This window comes from Cherax quadricarinatus, chromosome 19 (genome assembly GCF_038502225.1).
Source record: "Cherax quadricarinatus isolate ZL_2023a chromosome 19, ASM3850222v1, whole genome shotgun sequence".
In the NCBI taxonomy this organism is placed as follows: domain Eukaryota; kingdom Metazoa; phylum Arthropoda; class Malacostraca; order Decapoda; family Parastacidae; genus Cherax; species Cherax quadricarinatus.
Window position 1 is genome coordinate 41345724 of NC_091310.1, and position 23498 is coordinate 41369221.

At 39.2% G+C, this 23498-nt stretch overlaps 1 protein-coding gene across 4 annotated transcripts in view; it reads left to right on the forward strand.

Moving 5' to 3' along the window:
- Nucleotides 1-418: 418 nt before the first annotated feature.
- The window catches only part of LOC128688334 (protein phosphatase methylesterase 1), a 48501-nt gene continuing 25421 nt past the window's right edge, over nt 419-23498 (forward strand). For all 4 annotated transcript variants that reach the window (XR_008406982.2, XM_053776109.2, XM_053776108.2 and 1 more), the window contains exons 1-7: nt 419-576; nt 911-1118; nt 6590-6699; nt 8419-8537; nt 10408-10534; nt 18288-18353; nt 20002-20179. Coding sequence is in view for 3 of the 4 variants with exons in the window: in XM_053776109.2 (XP_053632084.1) it covers nt 509-576; nt 911-1118; nt 6590-6699; nt 8419-8537; nt 10408-10534; nt 18288-18353; nt 20002-20179 (876 nt within the window). In the remaining variant the exon portion in view is untranslated. The remainder of the gene's footprint in view (nt 577-910; nt 1119-6589; nt 6700-8418; nt 8538-10407; nt 10535-18287; nt 18354-20001; nt 20180-23498) is intronic.

Sequence of the window (23498 nt, forward strand, 5' to 3'; positions counted from 1 at the left end):
CACGAATGATAAATTTTCCCTTTCCCTCTCTGGGACGCTTGTTCTCATTTAACTCTGCTTGTTGGGCACGTTACAGGTGGGGCACTTTTTCAAAGGACTCCGATGGAAGTAAGTCACTTTGACTTTTTTGGGGGTTGTCCTAGGTTCTCTACACATATGCTGCTATGTATGATAATCTATGTAACTTTATTTGTGTATACCTAAATAAACTTACTTATCGGCTAAATTTTAGCCAGCTACAATTTTCCCCTCTGGATAATTCTTCAACGGCTTTGATGGGAAGCTGGTTGCTGAACTCAGGTGCGGGTGTGGGCGTCCAGCTTTGTTGGAGCTTGGCTCTGGTCTATTTAGGAACTTCTAGTTGCATTTTCTATATTCAAAGGTACCTCTGTTCTCTTTTCTTTCATTGCCCAGGTTCGAGCAACATTTCTTCTCCGGACACCGGGAAGCAGAGCTCAACACGACGTAACCTGTCAGTGGCCCTTACAAACCCAACAAGAAGACCAACATGTCTGACATACGACGCTCTTTACTCAAGAGCAACTTGCCACCCATGGGTCCTCCTGGGGTGCCTGGGTAAGCCAGTCTTATTCTCCTGCTTTATTAACAACTATATAAAATAATATGGGAAAGCTCTAGTCTGGCAGTAGAGTTGATCACCAGAACACTTGCAAGCAGTGTCATTGGGGAGAACACTCGAGTAGCTTTGAAAATATGGCACTCAAATATGAGTGAAAGTAGCTGGGTGTTAGTAGGGCCTGTTTAGTATTGGCTTGTAGGACTACTTGCAGTGTGCTCTTATCTTATGTTTTTATGCTAAGAAGTTTAGCTGTGTGGAATAAGAGGGAATATTGCCACCTACAATTTTAACTTAATCCAAACGATTTAGGATGTAAATCCTTCTTTGTAGTATGAAGCGAGGTGGCCGAGGACGTGCAGGCATGAGTGGACGGAAGGACTACACTCCAGCATCTTGGAAGAAATATTGGGACAGCAGTGAAGACGTAACCCTGGAAGGTGGTGATGTTTTTCGCATATACAAACGTGGCTCAGCTGGCCCTCTGTTGCTCCTCTTGCATGGTGGAGGCTACTCAGCCCTCACTTGGTCTCTCTTTGCTGTGAGTTAAAACTGTTTATAGTACACCATGGTCAGTAGCTTTAATTAAACATAAGCGTGACGGGTTTATTTGTAGTACCCGTGGCTCAGTGGACAATGTTCTCACCTCACACACACTGTCCACGGTTCAGTTCCTGGTACAGGTAGAAACATTGGGCAAGCTTCCTTACACCTACTGGCCCTGTTCACCTAGCAGTAAGTAGGAACCTGGGTGTTAGTTGAGTGGTGTGGGTCGTACCCTGGGGGACCCCAATGGAAATAAGACAGACATTTCTTATTGATGTGCTGACTTTCTTGGGTTATCCTGGGTGGCTAACCTTCTGGGTTAAAAATCTAATTAACTTATATGATGAGTGAGTGAGAGTTGGACCTGAACAGCATGGACAGGTAGACCTCCTGCAGTAATTCTTCTTTCTTATGCTCTATACTAGATACAGCATTTCAAGATTATAAGAGGAATGAGTGCAGAATTAATTTATTTAAGTTAACATAGTATACATATACACTGTTAAATGATAATTGAATGATTCTTGAAAAAGATTAACAGAAAGAAAAATTAGCTTCACATGCAGAATGGGGTGCTAATGGCTCATTTGGTACTAGCCTGAGCTCACAACTGAAGGGCTGGGGTTTGGTTCCTGGGTGAGTGGAAATGGGCACATTTCTTGCACTTGTTACCCCTGTTCATCTTAGTAAGTAGGTACCTGGGTTTTAGTCCATTTTTATGGGAGTTGCATCCTGGGAGAGAGTTTGAAAAACAGTGGAAATAAGCTTAGACAGTCTGATGATAGTGACATTGTTGGGTTATTCTAGATTAAAAATCCTTTGGGTTAATAATCTGAATAAAATCTTATTCTACATTTTGGTGGAACAGATTTAGTGATATTTACAAGTTGTAGCTTGATAAAGGCAGTTGCCACAAGTAGCTTCTTCAATCCTAAGAAAAATCCACATGTGATGGAATGCTTCCTCAATAAATGTCTTGATCAATCATTGCTGATATATATTTTTTTTACTTCCTACTTCAACTGTCTTACTAAAGTACTGTATGCCAGCAATATTTTTGTTTTCCAATTTATTTTTCCAAGATTATGATTGCTTTTCAGATTTTTATTGTTTTTAATGTTTAACACTGTGTACAGTAGTTTCTTATTATATTAGATGCATTTCAAGGTGCTTTAGTATGTACTTCAAACATGTGGAAATGTTTTAGCCCAACATTGGTTCACTTGAAATGTCAATATAAACTGTCATGACTTGTTAGCCATGCTTTTGCAGAAGTGTTATTTTGTTATTATAAAGAAAGTACTACTGGTATGTATTGTTACCACCAAAAATACCAATTGTCAATAACTCAGAGTCTTCTCTTGACCCTGACCTTCAGCATAGAAGTTGCAGGGTGATTTTCTAAGACTTTTTGGGGGGGAAAAGTGTGCCTTTTATGGTGAAAAATATGGTAAATATATTTGAAAATGTGAATAGAAAAATGTAATGGTACAATGTAAATACAGTGGACCCCCAAGTTTCGTGATTAATCTGTTCCATAGAGCCCGCCGAAGGTCGAAATTCACGAAACTCGAAACCATTTTCCCCATAAGAAATATTTTTTTATTATCACACTGGCCGATTCCCACCAAGGCAGGGCGGCCCGAAAAAGAAAAACTTTCACCATCATTCATTCCATCACTGTCTTGCCAGAAGGGTGCTTTACACTACAGTTGCAACATTAACACCCCTCCTTCAGAGTGCAGGCACTGTACTTCCCATCTCCAGGACTCAAGTCCGGCCTGCCAGTTTCCCTGAACCCCTTCATAAATGTTACTTTGCTCACACTCCAACAGCACGTCAAGTATTAAAAACCACTTGTCTCCATTCACTCCTATCAAACACGCTCACGCATGCCTGCTGGAAGTCCAAGCCCCTCGCACACAAAACCTCATTTACCCCCTCCCTCCAACCTTTCCTAGGCCGACCCCTACCCCGCCTTCCTTCCACTACAGACTGATACACTCTTGAAGTCATTCTGTTTCGCTCCATTCTCTCTACATGTCCGAACCACCTCAACAACCCTTCCTCAGGGAAATGAAATTAATCCGTTCCAGACACCCAAAAAGATTAAAATAAAATATTTTTTTTTCAAATTAAATAAAGATTTACATAATGAAAACAATCAGAAATCAAGTACATGCATTTAAAATAAATAATAACAACATTACACTTACCTTTACTGAAGACTCCTGGGTGGATGGAAGATGGGAGGAGGTGATAGGAGGAAGGTGTACACTATTGTTTGGAAGGAGAATCTCCTTCCATTAGGACTTTAGGTAGCAAGTCCTTATCTGGGGTTACTTCCCTTCTTCTTTTAATGCCACTGGGAACAACTTGAGAGTCACTGGACCCCTGGCGCACAAAATATCTGTCCAGAGAGGTCTTTTTCTGGCGTTTCTTTAAGATTTCCCTGAAGTGGGACACAACACTGTCACTGTACATGTTGCACATATGGCTTGTTTCAGCTTGGTCAGGGTGATACTTTTCAACAAAATTTTGCAACTCATTCCACATTCCACACATGTCCTTAATCACTGAAGAAGGCACCTCATCCACTCCCTCTTCCTCCTCCTCTGAAGCAAGTTCCTCGGCTGTGGTCTGATGCTGTTCCAGTTGAAGCTCCTGCAGTTCGTCAGTGGTTAGCTCTTCCCTGTGGTCCTCCACCAACTCTTCCACGTCCCTGTCACTCACTTTATTTACCAAAGGGCTTGCACTAGCTTTCTTTGGGCCCATGATGACTTATTTAGCAGTTGCAAGCACAAAAAACAATGGATTATTGTGAAATGTATTGTATGAACCCACGGGGTGATGGTCACGTGTTGGTAAACAATGTTACACTGAGCGAGAATGGCGTGGGAGACTGGCTTTGTGTGCACGGTGATGGGCGGACGGGTACCGGACGGTCACCGAAACACGAGTTTTTTCACGAGACTCGAGGCCATATTTTTCCAAAGAAACTCGCTGAAGGTCGAATTTCACGAAAGTTGAGGCTGCCGAAACTTGAGGGTCCACTGTACTGTGTTCTAGATGCATATACAACTGAAAATAAAGAATTATGGTATGTCAGAAATGTTGTCTTTATGTGCTTATGTTGAGTACTTGATTCTGCCTCCTGATTTCACGTATTTCATTACCTCTTCGACTTCCTGTATCATTTTTTTTTATTTATGACCAAAAACCACATGTGTGCTTATTTATCCAGTGTTTCAAAGAACTCTGAATACTTTGCACTTTGTTGTAACAACTACATTTAAATATAAAGTAATCTATTTTATTTTTTTTTATTATCACACTGGCCGATTCCCACCAAGGCAGGGTAGCCCGAAAAAGAAAAACTTTCACCATCATTCACTCCATCACTGTCTTGCCAGAAGGGTGCTTTACTCTACAGTTTTTAAACTGCAACATTAACACCCCTCCTTCAGAGTGCAGGCACTGTACTTCCCATCTCCAGGACTCAAGTCCGGCCTGCCGGTTTCCCTGAACCCCTTCATAAATGTTACTTTGCTCACACTCCAACAGCACGTCAAGTATTGAAAACCATTTGTCTCCATTCACTCCTATCAAACACGCTCACGCATGCCTGCTGGAAGTCCAAGCCCCTCGCACACTAAACCTCCTTTACCCCCTCCCTCCAACCTTTCCTAGGCCGACCCCTACCCCGCCTTCCTTCCACTACAGACTGATACACTCTTGAAGTCACTCTGTTTTGCTCCATTCTCTCTACATGTCCAAACCACTTCAACAACCCTTCCTCAACCCTCTGGACAACAGTTTTGGTAATCCCGCACCTCCTCCTAACTTCCAAACTACGAATTCTCTGCATTATATTCACACCACACATTGCCCTCAGACATGACATCTCCACTGCCTCCAGCCTTCTCCTCGCTGCAACATTCATCACCCATGCTTCACACCCATATAAGAGCGCTGGTAAAACTATACTCTCATACATTCCCCTCTTTGCCTCCAAGGACTCCTAAGTGCACCACTCACCCTTTTCCCCTCATCAGTTCTATGATTCACCTCATCTTTCATAGACCCATCCGCTGACACGTCCACTCCCAAATATATGAATACATTCACCTCCTCCATACTCTCTCCCTCCAATCTGATATCCAATCTTTCATCACCTAATCTTTTTGTTATCCTCATAACCTTACTCTTTCCTGTATTCACTTTTAATTTTCTTCTTTTGCACACCCTACCAAATTCATCCACCAATCTCTGCAACTTCTCTTCAGAATCTCCCAAGAGCACAGTGTCATCAGCAAAGAGCAGCTGTGACAACTCCCACTTTGTGTGATTCTTTATCTTTTAACTCCACGCCTCTTGCCAAGACCCTTGCATTTACTTCTCTTACAACCCCATCTATAAATATATTAAAAAACCACGGTGACATCACACATCCTTGTCTAAGGCCTACTTTTACTGGGAAATAATTTCCCTCTTTCCTACATACTCTAACTTGAGCCTCACTATCCTTGTAAAAACTCTTCACTGCTTTCAGTAACCTACCTCCTACACCATACACTTGCAACATCTGCCACATTACCCCCCTATCCACCCTGTCATACACCTTTTCCAAATCCATAAATGCCACAAAGACCTCTTTAGCCTTATCTAAATACTGTTCACTTATATGTTTCACTGTAAACACCTGGTCCACACACCCTCTACCTTTCCTAAAGCCTCCTTGTTCATCTGCTATCCTATTCTCTGTCTTACTCTTAATTCTTTCAATAATAACTCTACCATACACTTTACCAGGTATACTCAACAGACTTATCCCCCTATAATTTTTGCACTCTCTTTTGTCCCCTCTGCCTTTATACAAAGGAACTATGCATGCTCTCTGCCAATCCCTAGGTACCTTACCCTCTTCCATACATTTATTAAATAATTGCACCAACCACTCCAAAACTATATCCCCACCTGCTTTTAACATTTCTATCTTTATCCCATCAATCCTGGCTGCCTTACCCCCTTTCATTTTACCTACTGCCTCACGAACTTCCCCCACACTCACAACTGGCTCTTCCTCACTCCTTCAAGATGTTATTCCTCCTTGCCCTATACACGAAATCACAGCTTCCCTGTCTTCATCAACATTTAACAATCCTCAAAATATTCCCTCCATCTTCCCAATACCTCTAACTCTCATTTAATAACTCTCCTCTCCTATTTTTAACTGACAAATCCATTTGTTCTCTAGGCTTCCTTAACTTGTTAATCTCACTCCAAAACTTTTTCTTATTTTCAAAAAAATTTGTTGATAACATCTCACCCACTCTCTCATTTGCTCTCTTTTTACATTGCTTCACCACTCTCTTAACCTCTCTCTTTTTCTCCATATACTCTTCCCTCCTTGCATCACTTCTACTTTGTAATAAATTCTTTGAAATTGCATGTTATGCATTGCAGGAAAATGTCAGTGAGATGGTAGAGTGCCAGCTGATAGCCATTGATCAACGAGGACATGGGGACACTCAGACCTCAGATAATGTGGATCTTTCTGCTGAAACTCTTGCTAGGTGTGTGTACTTGTATACTCTTCTCTTTAATAGAGAACAGTTAGTTGGTAATTACATATTTGAATGTATTGTAGTCACGTGAGTTTTATTGTCTTTAACCTTTTCACTGTTGTGACCCCTGAAATTAATAGCACTGTCAGTGTTGTGATTTTTAGGAAAAAAAAATCATAAAAAAGACCATAGTTTTCTGTGTTTAATGAAACCCCAAAAATATTCCCATCAGTACTTACTGATATATCAAGACATGAAGTTGAAGGCTGTTAACCAGTTGACAATAAACATTGGAGATTGACATTTTGTAATGTTTAATATGTTTTCAATTTCCTTGCATTTTCTAGTTTTTAACACTACATATACACATGTTATGGCTAAGTTCCCTGTTAATTGAGGGTAGGTATGCAATATCTCACAAACTATAGCCAGTTTGAAAAACCTACTGCCATTTTTGAATTCAACAATCCCCAAAATACTTTAAATGTCTTCAAACATCTTTGACAATAATTTTTTATTGTACTTATTTATTCTTTAACCCTTTCAGGGTTTTGGACGTACTAGTACGGCTTACGCACCAGGGTTTTTGACGTCCTAGTACGCCAAAATTCTAGCGCCCTCAACTCTAGTGAGAGAAAGCTGGTATGCCTACATATGAAAGAATGGGTCTGTGGTCAGTTGTGCAGTATAAAAAAAATCCTGCAGCACACAATACGTAATGAGAAAAAAATAACTTTGACAGTGTTTTTGGTTTAAAACAGCGAATTTGCACTGTATTTTCGTATGGTATTTATGATGGTATTCTAGTTTTCCTGGTCTCATTTTATAGAATGGAAGACATATTACAGAAATTGAGACGATTTTGATTGGTTTTACAATGAAAAGTACCTTGAAATTGAGCTCAGATTAGCAGAAATGTTTGATTTTTGCCAAAGTTCAAAAGTAAACAAATCATGCTATGCATCCAATACACGTCAACTGGTGAGTCTGATATTCTTTCACAAGTGCGCTGATATTATTTATACCATTTCTATACTAATGCAGTAGTCTGCATAACAGTAAATCTTCTATTTTTTGTGAGAATAAAAATTCAAAGTGGAAAGCAAAACAATGTAAGAGGGGCGTGGGGACGTGACTAATGAACAGAGGAAATGTTATTTTAGTGCCAGGAATGTCTTTCTTGTTTATTCTGGACCCTGTTTGGAAATTGGCATCTTTTGAAATTTGTGTGAAATTGGCAAAATTGCTAAATTCTGACCACTTTATTGGATAGTTGAAATTGGTAAATGGGTGGTTTCTTGTACTCATTCAATAGAAAAAATGGAGTTCTCGAGAAATAGTTATGATTTTTGTTGACTAGTACACTGGAATTGGCCAAAAATAGGGCTCAAAGTGGGCAAAATCGCCGATGCGTAAACATCGTCGAGACCACTAACTTCGCGAGAGCATAATTCCGTAAGTTTAACATCAAATGTCATACTTTTGGTGTCATTATGATCGGGAAAAGATTCTCTATCTTTTCATAATAAATTTTTTTTTTTTTTTTTTTTTTTAAAAATTTGGCGACCCTGAGAACAAGTCTCGGAGAGGGCCTGGCGACCCTGAAAGGGTTAATCATCACTATAGTTTCCTGTACTATCAAAGTTTTTTAGATAATCATTTTACAATTAATGTTTTTCTTTCATTATGTTAATGACTTTAATGTACATAATATTTTCTTATTGGCAGTGACATTGGTCGTGTAGTGGATGCTGTATATGGGTCCCAGCAGCCACCATGTGTGCTCATTGGCCACAGTATGGGTGGAGCAATTGCTGTCCACACTGCATACTACGGTTATGTTGCTGGTTGGTTTGAATTATAGCTTATAGTGTACATGTTCACTATTAATGTTTTTCTTTCAATAAAACTGACTTTAGGTACAAAAATTTTTATAGTAAAGTTCATTATTCTTTACTAAACTAGCAGAAGGCATTGAGAATATTTTAGCAGTAATGTGCCATACTGTATTACATACATCTTGTGTTGAATCAAAATGCAGTATTACAGTATAGTACTATTTTTTTTTTTTACACTTTAATCCTTTCACTGTCCAAATCCCCAAGATTAAAAGTGCCCGGTGTCCATGTTATTCCAGAAATAAAATATTTTCTCTTTTGAAATGATAGAGAATAATTTTTGAAGGTAATGACACCAAAATTATAAAATTTGATGGAAAACGTATGGAATTATGCAGGCAGAAAGTTAGTAGTCAAGGTGCAAATTTTGCATTGGCAATATTGCTGACATCGAGTCCTAGTTTAAGCCAATTCTGTTATGCAGTTTGATCAGATTCTTAGCTATTTCTCTTGTATGCCTTCCATTCTGTCAAATGAACACAGGCAACTGCCCAGTCAACTATCAAAACTGCCCTATGCAGTGCCTAGAAGTTGGGAATTTGGCCAGTTTTATGTGAAATTAAAAATTTAAATTTAAAGACTCTCCAAAATCAGCAATAAAAATAAGGCACTAAAACAAGTTCCTTTGTTTGTTAATCACATCCCCAGGCCTCTCCTATATAACATGTGCCTACCTTTTTTAATTCATCATCATTCAAAAGATCAAAAATTTATCTTATTTCTTGGATAATAAAATTATAACCAGCAATGACCAGTTATAGTTTATGATATCTCAATAATTGAATTAGACATAGTAAAATCTCGTAATACAGACCAAGGAGTGTGGGGGGGGGAGCCCTTACCCATCATGAATATTGACAAAACTAATATATGTTACTATGAGGCCAATTTCAAGCTACTTCTGGTCCTGGAACTAACTATGATGATCTCTTTCAGTAGTATGTCTTTCATTCTATCAAGTAATACCAAGAAACACCCAATAAAATTATAACAACCCTAGAAAACACCTCAAATTTGCTATATAAAAACGAACACAAGGTCAGAGTTATGCTTTTCTCATCATGCACTGTGCGAGGCAGAAATTTTTTATACACTGTGCAGATTCACCGCACAGACACATTTTCTCATATCTAGGCCAAACTTGACCACTCACAACTTATATACAAATGAGCTGAGCTTATGACGCAGATCTGCGTAATGAACTCTGGTGTCAATAATATAGTTTTACTTGATGGACAGTGAAAGGGGTTAACAGTGTTGATATCAATACAGTAGCAAATTCAAGGTATAATTGTTCATGTGATTGGAGAAGAGGATACAGTAATGCAGTAAAGGTTGGATAATAATGCTATACAGTTGAATTCTGCATTAGAGACCTATGGATTCTCTTTTACTGTTTTATATTCTCAGGATTTTAACTGTAATTATCTGGTGGTCATGCTTGATCCAGCACCTAAACAGACAATGGACAAAAAGGATGTGAAAAATGAAGTGATTGGATAATTGATGATTTGTATTGTAGTACTTAGGAATTTTCTGCATTACTTGTTTAAATATTGTGCTCTGAGGCAGTGGGAATACATGCAGCTCTATCTAGCAGCCCAGCAGTCGACTCCTGGCAAAACTGGAATGTTGGAGAACTGTGATTCTTTTGTCACAGTTTATAGAGGGTACATCATTCTTTTTCTAACCTGCATCACCCTGATTTTCTTAAGGTGTTTGAGTCAAGAGCATGTTTCTAGTGCCACTGCACTAATCCTTTCAAGGCACTGGTTTAAATTCAACTTATCCTCATGTTACCTTCGATATATTTTTGCAGGTCTTGCAGGTTTGGTGGTTATAGATGTTGTGGAAGGCACAGCCATGGATGCTCTCAGCTCCATGCAGAGTTTCCTGCGAGGCCGCCCACAGAATTTCAATTCACTTCAGAATGCCATTGAGTGGAGGTTTGTATTTTTTAAATTTCTTTTACCTTTTTATTTTTTTTTATACTTTTTACTTCTCCAAGTACAGCATCTCCTCACTTAACGACAGAGTTCTGTTTCTAAGACCACATCGGTAAACTAATTCATCGTTTAGCAAGGAGCCTACTATAATGGTAGTGGGTTTGTGTCAGCCATCTTTCATGTTGTTTTAATGTCACATTTGCACAATTTATAACATTTTCAGTATATTTTTAAATGTTTATACAGTAGTGTACTGTATATTGTAATAAACAGAATAGAGGAAATCAGCTCTAATATACATTATTTGGGTATGCATACTGGTCAGAGAGCCCATCATAAGTCTGAGTCGTTGGTAAATGAGTATGTCACTAAGTGAGGAGAGGCTGTACTAGAAACAAGTGCACACGTACATAAATTTACAGCCAATATTTAATAGCCAGGATAAACAATCGTATGAAAGAAAGGTTGGAGTATTGTTATTCACCTGTAGTATAGTGCTAGGGTTGGACTGGTAATCTGAGACCTTGGGTTTCAGGCCTGGCACCCCATTGAATTACTGTTAAGTTATTTTACCATGCAGACGAGCCTTGCCCATGGCCGGGCTCCAGGAGTAGACTCTTGAAACTCATCAAAGGTATAAGTATATCAAAGAAAAGAAAGAAGGAATGTTGCAGTACCACAATTGCTAAATGTATGTTTCTTCTGAATATTTCTAATTAAGAAGTCACCAGGGAAGCCTGGCCTTAAGTTAAGGTGGAAGAGCAGAACTGGTACAGTTACCTGTAGGTTTGTATTAGTACTGAATTCAGATATAGGGGGTGGTATGATAAATAACTAACCTTATTTCTAGCAAGTACGTACATTGGAACCTCGGTTTTTGTTTGCCCTGGTTTTCATTGAATTTGGTTTTCGATGACTCTTTTCATCAAAATTTTACCCCAGTTTTCGTTCATCACCTCAGTTTATCACTGCCGTACCGAACGTGTCTGCCCACCTGCGCCCACACACAGTATCCCACGTATGCGTTCTGAGTCAGTCTGGTCTTGTTTCTCATCAAGTGAACACTGCCCTGCGCGTTCATTGTTTTTTGTGCTTGTTTATTGAGTGCGACTGCTAAATAAGCCACCATGGAGCCAAAGAAAATTTCAAGTGCCAGCCCTTTGATAAAGAAGGCGAGAAACACGATAGAATTCAAAACACTTAGCAAAGTACAGTGGTCCCCCGCTTTTTGTAGTTCCCGGCAATCGTAAATTTCGCCAATCATAGGGGTATTTTCGTATAAACATGGACTCGCTTTTCGTAGGTTGACTCGCGAGTCGTAGTTCGTCCGGGACGCGTACCCACAGCGTGAGTCGGGGCGGCAGCCAGTCTGGCATTGTTTACCAGTGAGTGAAGGTCCCCTCACGTGCTCCAGCGAAATATTTCATAATATTCCATTTATTTTAGTGCTTGCAAGTACTAAATAAGCTACCATGGCTCCAAAGAAAGCTCCTAGTGCCAAGCCTGTGGTAAAGAAGGTGAGAAATACAATTGAATTTAAGAAAACCATCATTGAACAATATGAAAGTGGTACAAGTGTGGCCGAACTGTCCAGGATGTATAAGAAACCCTACACAACCTTACGTTCCATAGTGGCCAAGAAAAATGAAATAAAGGATGCTGTTGTTGCAAAGGGAGTAACTATGCTGACAAAAATGAGATCACCAGTACTGGAAGAGGTTGAGAAGTTATTATTGGTGTGGATAAATGAGAAACAATTAGCAGGAGATACTCTTATGACTTCGATTATTTGTGAAAAGGCTAGGCAGTTGCATGAAGATTTGGTAAAGAAATTGCCTGCAAAAAGTGGTGATGTGAGTGAATTTAAGGCCAACAAAGGCTGGTTTGAGAGATTTAAGAACCGTACTGGCATACACAGTGTGGTAAGGCATGATGAGGCTGCCAGTTCGGACCACAAGGCGGCTGAAAAATATGTGCATGAATTCCAGGAGTACATAGAGGCTGAAGGACTGAAACCTGAACAAGTGTTCAATTGTAATGAAACAGGCCTCTTTTGGAAGAAAATGCCAAAGAGGACCTTCATTACACAAGAGGAAAAGGCAATGCCAGGACACAAGCCTATGAAAGACAGGCTGATGCTAATGTTCTGTGCTAATGGTAGTGGGGATTTCAAAGTGAAGCCATTACTAATGTACCATTCTGAAAATCCCAGAGTGTTCAGGAAAAAAATGTTATGAAGAGTAAATTGTGTGTGTTTTGGAAATCTAATAGTAAGGCATGGGTCACGAGGGAAATTTTCGTCGAGTGGTTCAATGAAGTGTTTGGCCCTAGTGTGAAGGAGTATCTCCTGGAAAAGAAATTGGATCTCAAGTGCCTGCTTGTAATGGACAATGCACCTGCTCATCCTCCAAACTTGGATGACCTAATTTTCGAGGAGTTTGGGTTCATCACAGTGAAGTTCTTGCCCCCGAATACCACTCCTCTCCTCCAACCCATGGACCAGCAGGTTATTGCAAACTTTAAAAAACTCTACACAAAAGCAATGTTTCACAGGTGCTTGATTGTGACTACAGACACTCACTTGACCCTAAGGGAATTTTGGAGAGAACACTTCAGCATCCTCCATTGCATAACCCTTATAGGTATGGCTTGGGAGGGAGTGACTACCTGGACTTTGAACTCTGCCTGGAGAAAATTGTGGCCAGATTGTGTCGACAAGAGGGATTTTGAAGGATTTGGGACTGACCCTAATGAGCCTATGTCTGTTGTAAAATCAATTGTGGCACTGGGGAGTTCCATGGGGTTGGATGCGAGTTTGGAGGATGTGGAAGAATTGGTGCAAGACCACAATGAAGAGCTCACCACTGAGGAGCTGCAAGAGCTTCAGCAGGAAGAGCAACACATCGCAGCTCAGAATCTTGCTGCAGAGGAGGAGGAAGAGAGATGGAAGAAGGTGCCTTCTTCAGAAATTAAAGAGATTTTTACTATGTGGGGTAAGATGGAAAGCTTTATGGAGAAACATCACCCTAACAAGGTTGTTGCAAGCCAGGTTGGCAACATTTACAGTGACAAAGTCTTGGGCCATTTTAGGGAAGTATTAAAGAGACGCCAGAAACAGAGCTCTCTCCACAGTTATTTTGTGAGACAGAACTCCAGTGACTCTCAAGGTGGTCCTAGTGGCATTAAGAAACAGAGAAGAGAAGCAACCCCAGAAAAACAAATGGTACCTGAGGTGTTGATGGAAGGGGATTCCCCTTCCAAACTATAAACAATCCACTCTCTCTCTCCTCCTCCAGTCTCCCATACACTAAGAAGAATCTCCAATAAAGGTAAGTGTTATGCTGTTAATGTTTCATTCATCATTTCCCATTGTATTGTTTATCTACTACATGTATATTTCATGTTAAAAAATTTTTTGTTTTAATACTTCTGGGTGTCAGGAACGGATTAATTGTATTTACATTATTTCTTATGGGGAAAATTGATTCGTAAATCGTGAATTTTGTTTATAGTAACGGCTCCGGGAACGGATTAATTACGAAAAACGAGGGACCACTGTACTGGGTTGGATGTGAGTGACTGGGATGTGGAAGAGTTGGTGGATGACCACAGGGAAGACCTAACCACTGAAGAGCTGCAACACCTTCATCTGGAACAGCAATAGATCACAGCTGAGGAAATTGCTTCAGAGAAGGAGGAAGAGAGAGGGGAGAATGTGCTTTCTTCAGTGATTAAGGACATGTGTGCAAAGTGAAGCGAGTTGCAAAGTTTTGTGGAGAAATATCACCTTAACAAAGCTGTTGCAAGCGATGTCTACAACACGTTCAATGACAATGCCGTGTCCCATTTTAGGCAAATCTTAAAGAGACACCAGACACAGACCTCTTTGGACAGATTTTTTGTGACAGGGGTCCAGTGACTCTCAAGCTGCTCCTAGTGGCAGTAAAACACAAAGAAGGTAAGTTACCCTGGATAGGGATTTGATACCTGAAGTCCTTATGGAAGGGGATTCCCCCTTTCAAACAATACCCTCTCCTCCCTCTCCTCTCCTCGCTGTCTTCCAATGCCAACAAGAGTTGCCAGTAAAGGTAAAAGTTATATTAAATGTTCATTTATCCATTTTATTAGTCCTTTATATTTATTTCTCATTGTTTTCTGTATGTAAAACTATAGTTATTGCCTACAAAATGTATTTTTTGTTAATACTTTTGGGTGTGTGGAACGGATTAATTAGATTTACATTATTTCTCATGGGAAATATTGCCTCAGTTTTCGTCAAATTCGGTTTTCGTCAGACTTTCTGGAACGAATTGAAGATGAAAACTGAGCTTCTACTGTATAATTTACTGTTGATTCAGGAATAGAAAGCACCTGGTTATGCAAAGTATTTCAGGTAGCCTTAAAATAAAATTACAACTTCTGGACTTTTTTGCAAAACAGTTTATTAGAAGTTTTAGTAAAATAATTTGTTATAACATTCATAGCAGTTATTGCAATAGTTGGGAAAATACAAATATTAATTTATAGTTCAGTATTACAGCCCAGGACATACAATAACCAGAAAGAACATAGAATGCATAGCATCAAAGGTAAAAGTCAGACTATACTGTTCTGAAAAAATTTACTCAGTTTTATGTTGTACAGTAGGGCTCTACTTACATCACAGGTTAGGTTCCAGGTTACTGCCGGAAAGTGGACCTCACCAGGAAAGCAGAACACCATTTTGTCCACTTATAAATGCATACAGAAGCCAGATAACAAGTTTATACCAACATATATTAAACTAACAGTAGAACTAGGCATTAAAAACAATAAAGCGTTGAATACATACACAGTACATTCATTACTTACCTTAAAATATTTGTAATCTTAATGTAGGGTGAGAGATGAGTAGTACAGTGGAACCTCGGTTAACGATATTTTTTCATTCCAGAAGTTAGGAGGAGGTGCGGGATTACCAAAACTGTTGTCCAGAGGGCTGAGGAAGGGTTGTTGAGGTGGTTCGGACATGTAGAGAGAATGGAGTGAAACAGAATGACTTCAAGAGTGTATCAGTCTGTAGTGGAAGGAAGGCGGGGTAGGGGTCGGCCTAGGAAAGGTTGGAGAGAGGGGGTAAAGGAGGTTTTGTGTGCGAGGGGCTTGGACTTCCAGCAGGCATGCGTGAGCGTGTTTGATAGGAGTGAATGGAGACAAATGGTTTTTAATACTTGACGTGCTGTTGGAGTGTGAGCAAAGTAACATTTATGAAGGGGTTCAGGGAAACCAGCAGGCCGGACTTGAGTCCTGGAGATGGGAAGTACAGTGCCTGCACTCTGAAGGAGGGGTGTTAATGTTGCAGTTTAAAAACTGTAGTGTAAAGCACCCTTCTGGCAAGACAGTGATGGAGTGAATGATGGTGAAAGTTTTTCTTTTTCGGGCCACCCTGCCTTGGTGGGAATCGGCCACTGTGATAATAAATATAATAAAAAAATATAAAATACGTACGCAATAACTAACCCTTTCACTGTCAGTCCCATAATATTACGGTTTTGAAGCCAGTGTCGGTCTCATAATACTACGCCAAAATTCTAGTGGCTTCCAATCTTGCAGGAGAAAGCTGCTAGGCCTACATATGAGAGAATGGGTCTGAGTGGTCAGTATGCACAGTATGAAAAAAGTCCTGCAGCACACAGTGCATAATGAGAAAAGAAAAAACTGTGACCATGGTTTTGGTTTAAAACAGTGACTCTGTGGTGTATTTTTGTGTGGTATTTATGGGTGTATTCTCGTTTTCTTGGTCTCAATTGATAGAATGGGAGATATACTACAGAAATAGAGATAATTTTGAATGGTTTACAGAGTAAAAGTAGCTGAAATGTTCAATTTTTGACAGTGTTCAAGAGTAAACAAAGGACGTCACACATCCAATACACATTAACTGGTGGGTCAGATATGCTTTCAAAAATGCAATGATAATACTTATACCATTTTTACAATAATGCAGTAGTCTGCATAACAGTAAATCTTCTATTTTTTTGTGTATGCCTGGAGTATACCTGAAGAGGGTTTCAGGGGTCAATGTCCCCCGTGGCCTGGTCTGACCAGGCATTATGGTGGATCAGGGCCTGATCAACCAGGCTGTGACTGTTGGCCTCACGCAAACCGACGTATGAACCACAGCCTGGCTGGTCGGGTACTGACTTTAGGTGCCTGTCCAAAGCCTTCTTGAAAACAGCCAGGGGTCTATTTTTAATCCCCCTTATGTATGCTGGAAGGCAATTGAGCAGTCTTGGGCTCCTGACACTTATTGTGTTGTCTCTTATCATGCTAGAGGCACCCCTGCTTTTCATTGGGGGATGTTCCATCGTCTGCCGAGTCTTTTGCTTTCATAGGGAGTGATTTTCGTGTGCAAATTTGGTACTAATCCCTCTAGGATTTTCCAAGTGTATGAATAAAAATTCAAATGGAAAGCAAGCATAATATAAGAGGGGCCTAGAGATGTGACTAATGAACAGAGAAAATGTTAGTGCTAGGAATGTTTGCATTATTTATTCTGGACCATATTTTGAAATTGGCCTGTCTTGAATTTTGTATGAAATTGGCCTGTCTTGAATTTTGTACGAAATTGGCCAAATTACGAATTTCTGATCACTTTATCGGGTAGTTGAAATAGGGAAATAGGCTGTTTCTTGTACTCACTTGATAGAACAAAAGGAGTGCTAGAGAAATAGCTATGAATGTAGTTGACTGTATCAATGGAATTGGCCCAAAATAGGGCTCAAAATGGACAAAATCGCCTATGCGTAAATATCGCTGAAACCTCAAAATTTGTGAGAGTGTAATTCCGTAAGTTTTCCATTAAATTTCGTGCTTTTGGTTTCATTATCTATGGAAAAGTATTCTCAATCATTTCATGAGATTTTTTTTTTTTTTTTTTTTTTTTTTGAAAAATTGTTCGACAATGAAAGCAAGTTTGTTAGCAAGGGTCTCGACAGTGCAAGGGTTAAAACACTTGAAATTTTGGAAAATTTCCAGACATAATGGAGAGATGGGTGGTGCACGGTGACCATATTAGAGTCAGGTTGAGGGGAGCAGTATAGCGAGTTTTGATTATAATTTGAAATGTCCATATTAGTGAAACACCATAAAGCTGGGCCCTACTGTATTTAATTTTTCATTAATATTTTTTCTCTAAGGGCCTAATGCACAGTATTAGTATGAACTTAAATACTGGTACAAGTTACAAGCTAATTCATAAAAGAATCACATTATGAAAATATAATTGTTAGTTTAACAGGGTGAGTGGTACTAGTTACTTGAATTACAGTCCAAAATATGAGATAGAATATGCCTATCTAACAATATATGAGTGTTGAAGGAAAATTTAAAGAAAGAACAAGGATAAGATTGGATAAAAACAGGTTGTTTCAGGATTTGGTTGAGTAAGTGTATTGCTGACAACATCACATTATGGCAAGGAAGTTTTTTTTAAGCTTTGTAGCAGTTGGCAGATAAGAAACTTTTGGAGTCTGCAAGGAGAGAGTTTCAGATTTTAGGACCTTTCACAGAAGGGAAAGAAAACACTTCAACTACTCCGGGAAGAAATCTTCAGTTTTTTTTTTTTTTAACCTGAAGTATGTTTGTTCTCCAATCCCTAGGGGTCCCAGGTTAGCACTAGGGGTGATATACTTCCAGTATGATTAAAGTTTGAAGATTAAATGAAACTAGATATATATATTTTTAGTATTTTATAAAAATATATTTGCATTTTCAGTGTGCGTTCTGGACAGACTAGAAACACTGAAGCAGCCAGGGTTTCCATGCCAGGACAGGTGAAGAAGTAAGTGGCAGGGTACCATTTTGTCTAGAATTAATTAAATGTAAACTGTTAAAAGTACCAGTACTTACATAATTACCATATATTACCAGCCATAATTTGCAGTTTTTACAAAATAAATATGCCCAGTTATACTTCCTGTCTTATAAGCACTTGGTACCCAATTTATTTATTTTTTAACATAATGGCTATCTCCCACAGAGGCCTACCAGGCCTCTTTCACTAAATTTAAAGTTACTAAACATCTAGGTGTAGATCTTTGTCAGAAACCATGATTTCAGTGACCTATTTCTATGCATCAGCCACTGAAAGGGTTAAGAGTGGGAGGAAAGGAAGGCAGTACCCACGTGAAAACAAAGTGATGGGCCGCTTCTCTCCCTGCATCCCTCCCTGCATCTCTCCCTGCATCCATCTCGGCCTGCTTGCCTCTCTGCCTCCCTCCTTGCCTATATCCTGCCTTCCCTTGGAATGTATTACATACCATGAAATCATGTATTTGGGGTTTGAGTTATGATGTTTTGGAGATGCGATGCATCTTTTGGAACAGATTAATATCACAACACAAGGGACTACTGCAATAATAATAACTGAACTTGAATCCTGGAAGTGTGAATGATAGTGCCTACTGTATGAAGGAGGGTTTGGGATGTTACAGTCAGAGGGTAATCTGAATATTGATGCAGCACATTTTTAGCAAGATTGCAGTCGAATGTATGATGGTTAAAAATGTTTCCTTTTTGGGTCATCCTGATTTAGTGGGAGATGGCCATTGAAGTAAATAAATTTTAAAAATAATAATTCCTTCACACTTCATCCACTGCTATCAGCTCTTATTCAAAATTCAAATTTAAATTTTTATTTTTTTTATGTGGTACAAAAATAATGTAATTTACATATTAAACATTGTTGGGTACATAAGCAAGCCACGAGTATGCAGTGCACTTCTAGTAAACTGATCCTAATGTATAAAGACTACTTAAGAATTAGACACAGACTATTAAGTATTTCTCATGCAATTACCCACAATTATATGCACAATAAGAAAGGTCGTTAATGAACAAATGGTACAATTTTAAAATTATGACTTATTTTTTCAAATTGATTCATTAATCTTAAGTTTTGTAGAGTGATTAAATAGAGATGAAGAACTGGGAAGTTAATAAGTTACAGTAGAAATATTGTATAATGGGACAAGTTGAGTAATCAACATTTGTGTGATGATAACTTTTTTTCTTTCTGTACATAAATAATTTGGTACATATGGTACATACATATTTCTTATAAATGGTTTCAGGACCTAATTTTATTGTTTTTGAGGCTTTGGTGGTACATGACAATTTTCAGAGTAACAAGATATGACTAGCAGAATTTTTTACTGACACGTTTTATTTGACAACCAATTTAACATTTTCAAGTGCTGGAGATTCAGAACTTTGTTCAAAATACAATACTTGAATAAGAAGTTAGTGTGATCATATCAGTACTAGATAAAGTGGGGTACATCTTATTTCACTTTCACTATGGAAATACATGTATTGGTTTGTGACAAGAATATAAAGAAACTTGTGTAGTAATAAGGTGAATTGGTACATAGGGTTCATTTGCCATTTGTTTTTATTTTTTTATAGATGACTCTTTTTGTGTATTATAGCACAGAGACAGGTTCCTGTGGAACTGCTGATGTTGAATCATCAGCAAACATTAATCAAAACCAGGAAAGTGGAGTCCCCCTTCGGGCTGATGTAATCCCTGAGGAAGATGGTGACTCAGGAACTTCTCAAGTTGCAGAGCATTCGTCAACACAAACATCGACTGAAATCAAATTACCGGTAGTGTTATGAGCATCATTTAGTGTTGCTTGAGGTCAGAAATTTATGTAAAGTTATTTTCAAATGCCATGTACAGTATATGTATTTATAGGGATATATGGGAGACTGCCGACTTGTTGAAAAAAAAAAAAATATGTATACATGTGTGGATATTTGTATTTTTTTTTAACACATTGGCCATCTCCCATCAAGGCAGTGGGACCCAGAAAGGAAACACTTTCACCTTCATTCAACACTTTCACCATCATTCACACATAATCACTGTCTTTGCAGAGATGCACAGATACAACAATTCAGATGTCACTCCAAACATCAAATATCCTAAACTCCTCCTTTAAAGTGCAGGCATTGTATTTCCCACCTCTAGGGCTCAAGTCTGGCTAACTGATTTCCCTGAATCACTTCACAAAATATTACCCTGCTCATACTCCAACAACTCGTCAGGTCCCAAAAACCATTCATCTCCACTCATTCCTATCTAACACACTGACACATGCCTGCTGAATGTCCAAGCCCCTTTCACACGAAACCTCTTTTACCTCCTCCATCCGTCTTTTTCTAGGACGACCCTTACCCCTCCTTCCCTCCACTACAGATTTATATGCTCTCCAAGTCATCCTGTTTTGCTCCATTCTCTCTAAATGACCAAACCACCTCAACAGCACCTCTTAGGCCTTTTGACTAATACTTTTAGTAACTCCACACCACCACCTAATTTCCACACTACAAATTCTCTGCATAATATTGACACCACACATGCCCTTAAACATGACATCTCCACTGCCTCCAGCCTACTTCTCACTGCAGCATATACAACCCATGCGTCACACCCGTTTAAGAGTGTTGGTACCACTATACTCCCTTACATTCCCTTCTTAGCCTCTATGGATAGTGTGCTTTGCCTCCAGAGATACCTCAATGCACCACCCACCTTTTTTCCTTCAGTTCTGTGGTTTACCTCGTTCTTCATAAACCCATCTGCTGACAAGTCTGCTCCTAAATATCTGAATGCATTTACTTCTTCCATGCTCCCTCTCTTCAATGTGATATCCCGTACCTGTTCTAAAGCCTTGTTCATCTGCAATCCTGCTCTCTATCTTTCAATAATAATCCTACCGTACACTTTACCTGGTATATTCAGTAAAGTACTACTACTATCAACAAATTGGCCATATCCCTCTGAGGCAGGGTGGCCCAAAAGGAAAAACGAAAGTTTTTCCATTATATATATATATGTATATTTTTTTTTTTCAACAAGTTGGCTGCCTCCCACCAAGGCAGAGTGACCTAAAAAAGAAAGAAAATCCCAAAAAAGAAAATACTTTCATCATCATTCAACACTTTCACCTCATTCACACATAATCACTGTTTTTGCAGAGGCGCTCAGAATACAACAGCTTAGAAGCATGTACGTATAAAGATACACAACATGTCCTTCCAAACTGCCAATATCTCAAACCCCTCCTTTAAAGTGCAGGCATTGTACTTACCATTTCCGGGACTCAAGTCCAGTTATGTAAAATAACCGGTTTCCCTGAATCCCTTCATTAAATATTACCCTGCTCTCACTCCAACAGCTCGTCAGGTCTCAAATACCATTCTTCTCCATTCACACTCATGCACACTTGCTGGAAGTCCAAGCCCCAAGCCCACAAAACCTCCTTTACCCCCTCCCTCCAACCTTTTTGAGGACGATCCCTACCCTGCCTTCCTTCCTTTACAGATTTATACACTCCATGTCATTCTGCTTTGATCCATTCTCTCCGAATGACCAAACCACCTCAACAACCACTCTTCAGCCCTCTGACTAATACTTTTATTAACTCCACACCTTCTCCTAATTTCCACACTCCGAATTTTCTGTCTGATATTCACACCACACTTTGGCCTGAGACAGGACATCTCCACTGCCTCCAACCGCCTCCTCACTGCGGCATTTACAACTCCAGCTTCACAACCATATAAAAGTGTTGTACTACAGTGGACCCCCGACATTCGATATAAATCCGTTCCTGAGAGCCATCAAATGTCGAAAATATCGAAAGTTGAATTAATTTTCCCCTTAAGAAATAATGGAAATCAAATTAATCCGTGCAAGACGCCCAAAAGTATGGAAAAAAAAATTGTACCACATGAAATATTAAGTTTAATGCAATAGAATAATTACAATAACAATAGAATAATTGACACTTACCTTTAATGAAGATCTGGTGATGATTGATGGGATGGGAGGAGGGGAGAGTGTGGATGGTGTTAGTGTTCAGAAAGGGAATCCCCTTCCATTAGGACTTGAACTGGCAGCCTCACCATGCCTTACCACACTGTGTATGCCACTACAATTCTTAAATCTTTCAAACCAACCTTTGCTGGCCTTAAATTCACTCACATCACCACTAGTTGCAGGCAATTTCTTTACCAAATCATCATGCACTCCGACACACGCACTCCAGTTTCGTACTTTGCAATTATCTCTTTCTTCATTTCAATAGTCATTAGCACCTTTTTTCTTGAATGGTTGGCACTAGAAGCTTTCTTGGGGCCCATGGTTACTTATTTTGCAGAAACAAGCTCCAAAAACAGTGATAATATGGATAATATGGAATGTACCAAATGTATCCTTAGATGTGCGCACACTGGCTGACTTGTAAACACTGGCACACACGGTGCAGTTCAGGCCACACGTGGACACATCTTGTATGAATCATATCGAATGTTGGGTTTTCCATCGAATGTCGAGGTGAAATTTTTGCATTAAAATGCATCGAATGTTGGATTTATCGAATGTCGATGCCATCGAATGTCGGGGGTCCACTGTACTATACTTTTATATATTCCCTTCTTTGCTTCCACAGATAATGTTTTTTTTTGTCTCCACGTATACCTCAACGCACCACTCAAATTTTTTTCCTTCAACAATTCTATGATTAACCTCATCCTTCATAAATCCATCCGCTGATATGTCAACTCCCAAATATCTGAAAACATTCACTTCTTCCATGCTCCTCCTCCCCAATTTGATATCCAACTTTTCTTTATCTAAATCATTTGATACGGTGTTTCACTAATACAGCAGTTTTCAGTTATACACATTCTTCATTTATTCAGACTTCCTACAATAAATACATTCACACTCACTATAAGCTAAGTTCAAAAATATTTTAAATAATGTGTGTATTGTGTACAGAGGTGGACTCACGATACAGGTGGGCCACTGGGCTGAAAAAATGTCATGAGAAACTGAAGTCATAGCTGCTACATATTCACTTTACAGCAGTAGCCTGGAACCTAACTTGCTGTATAAGTGGGGCCCTCCTTCATA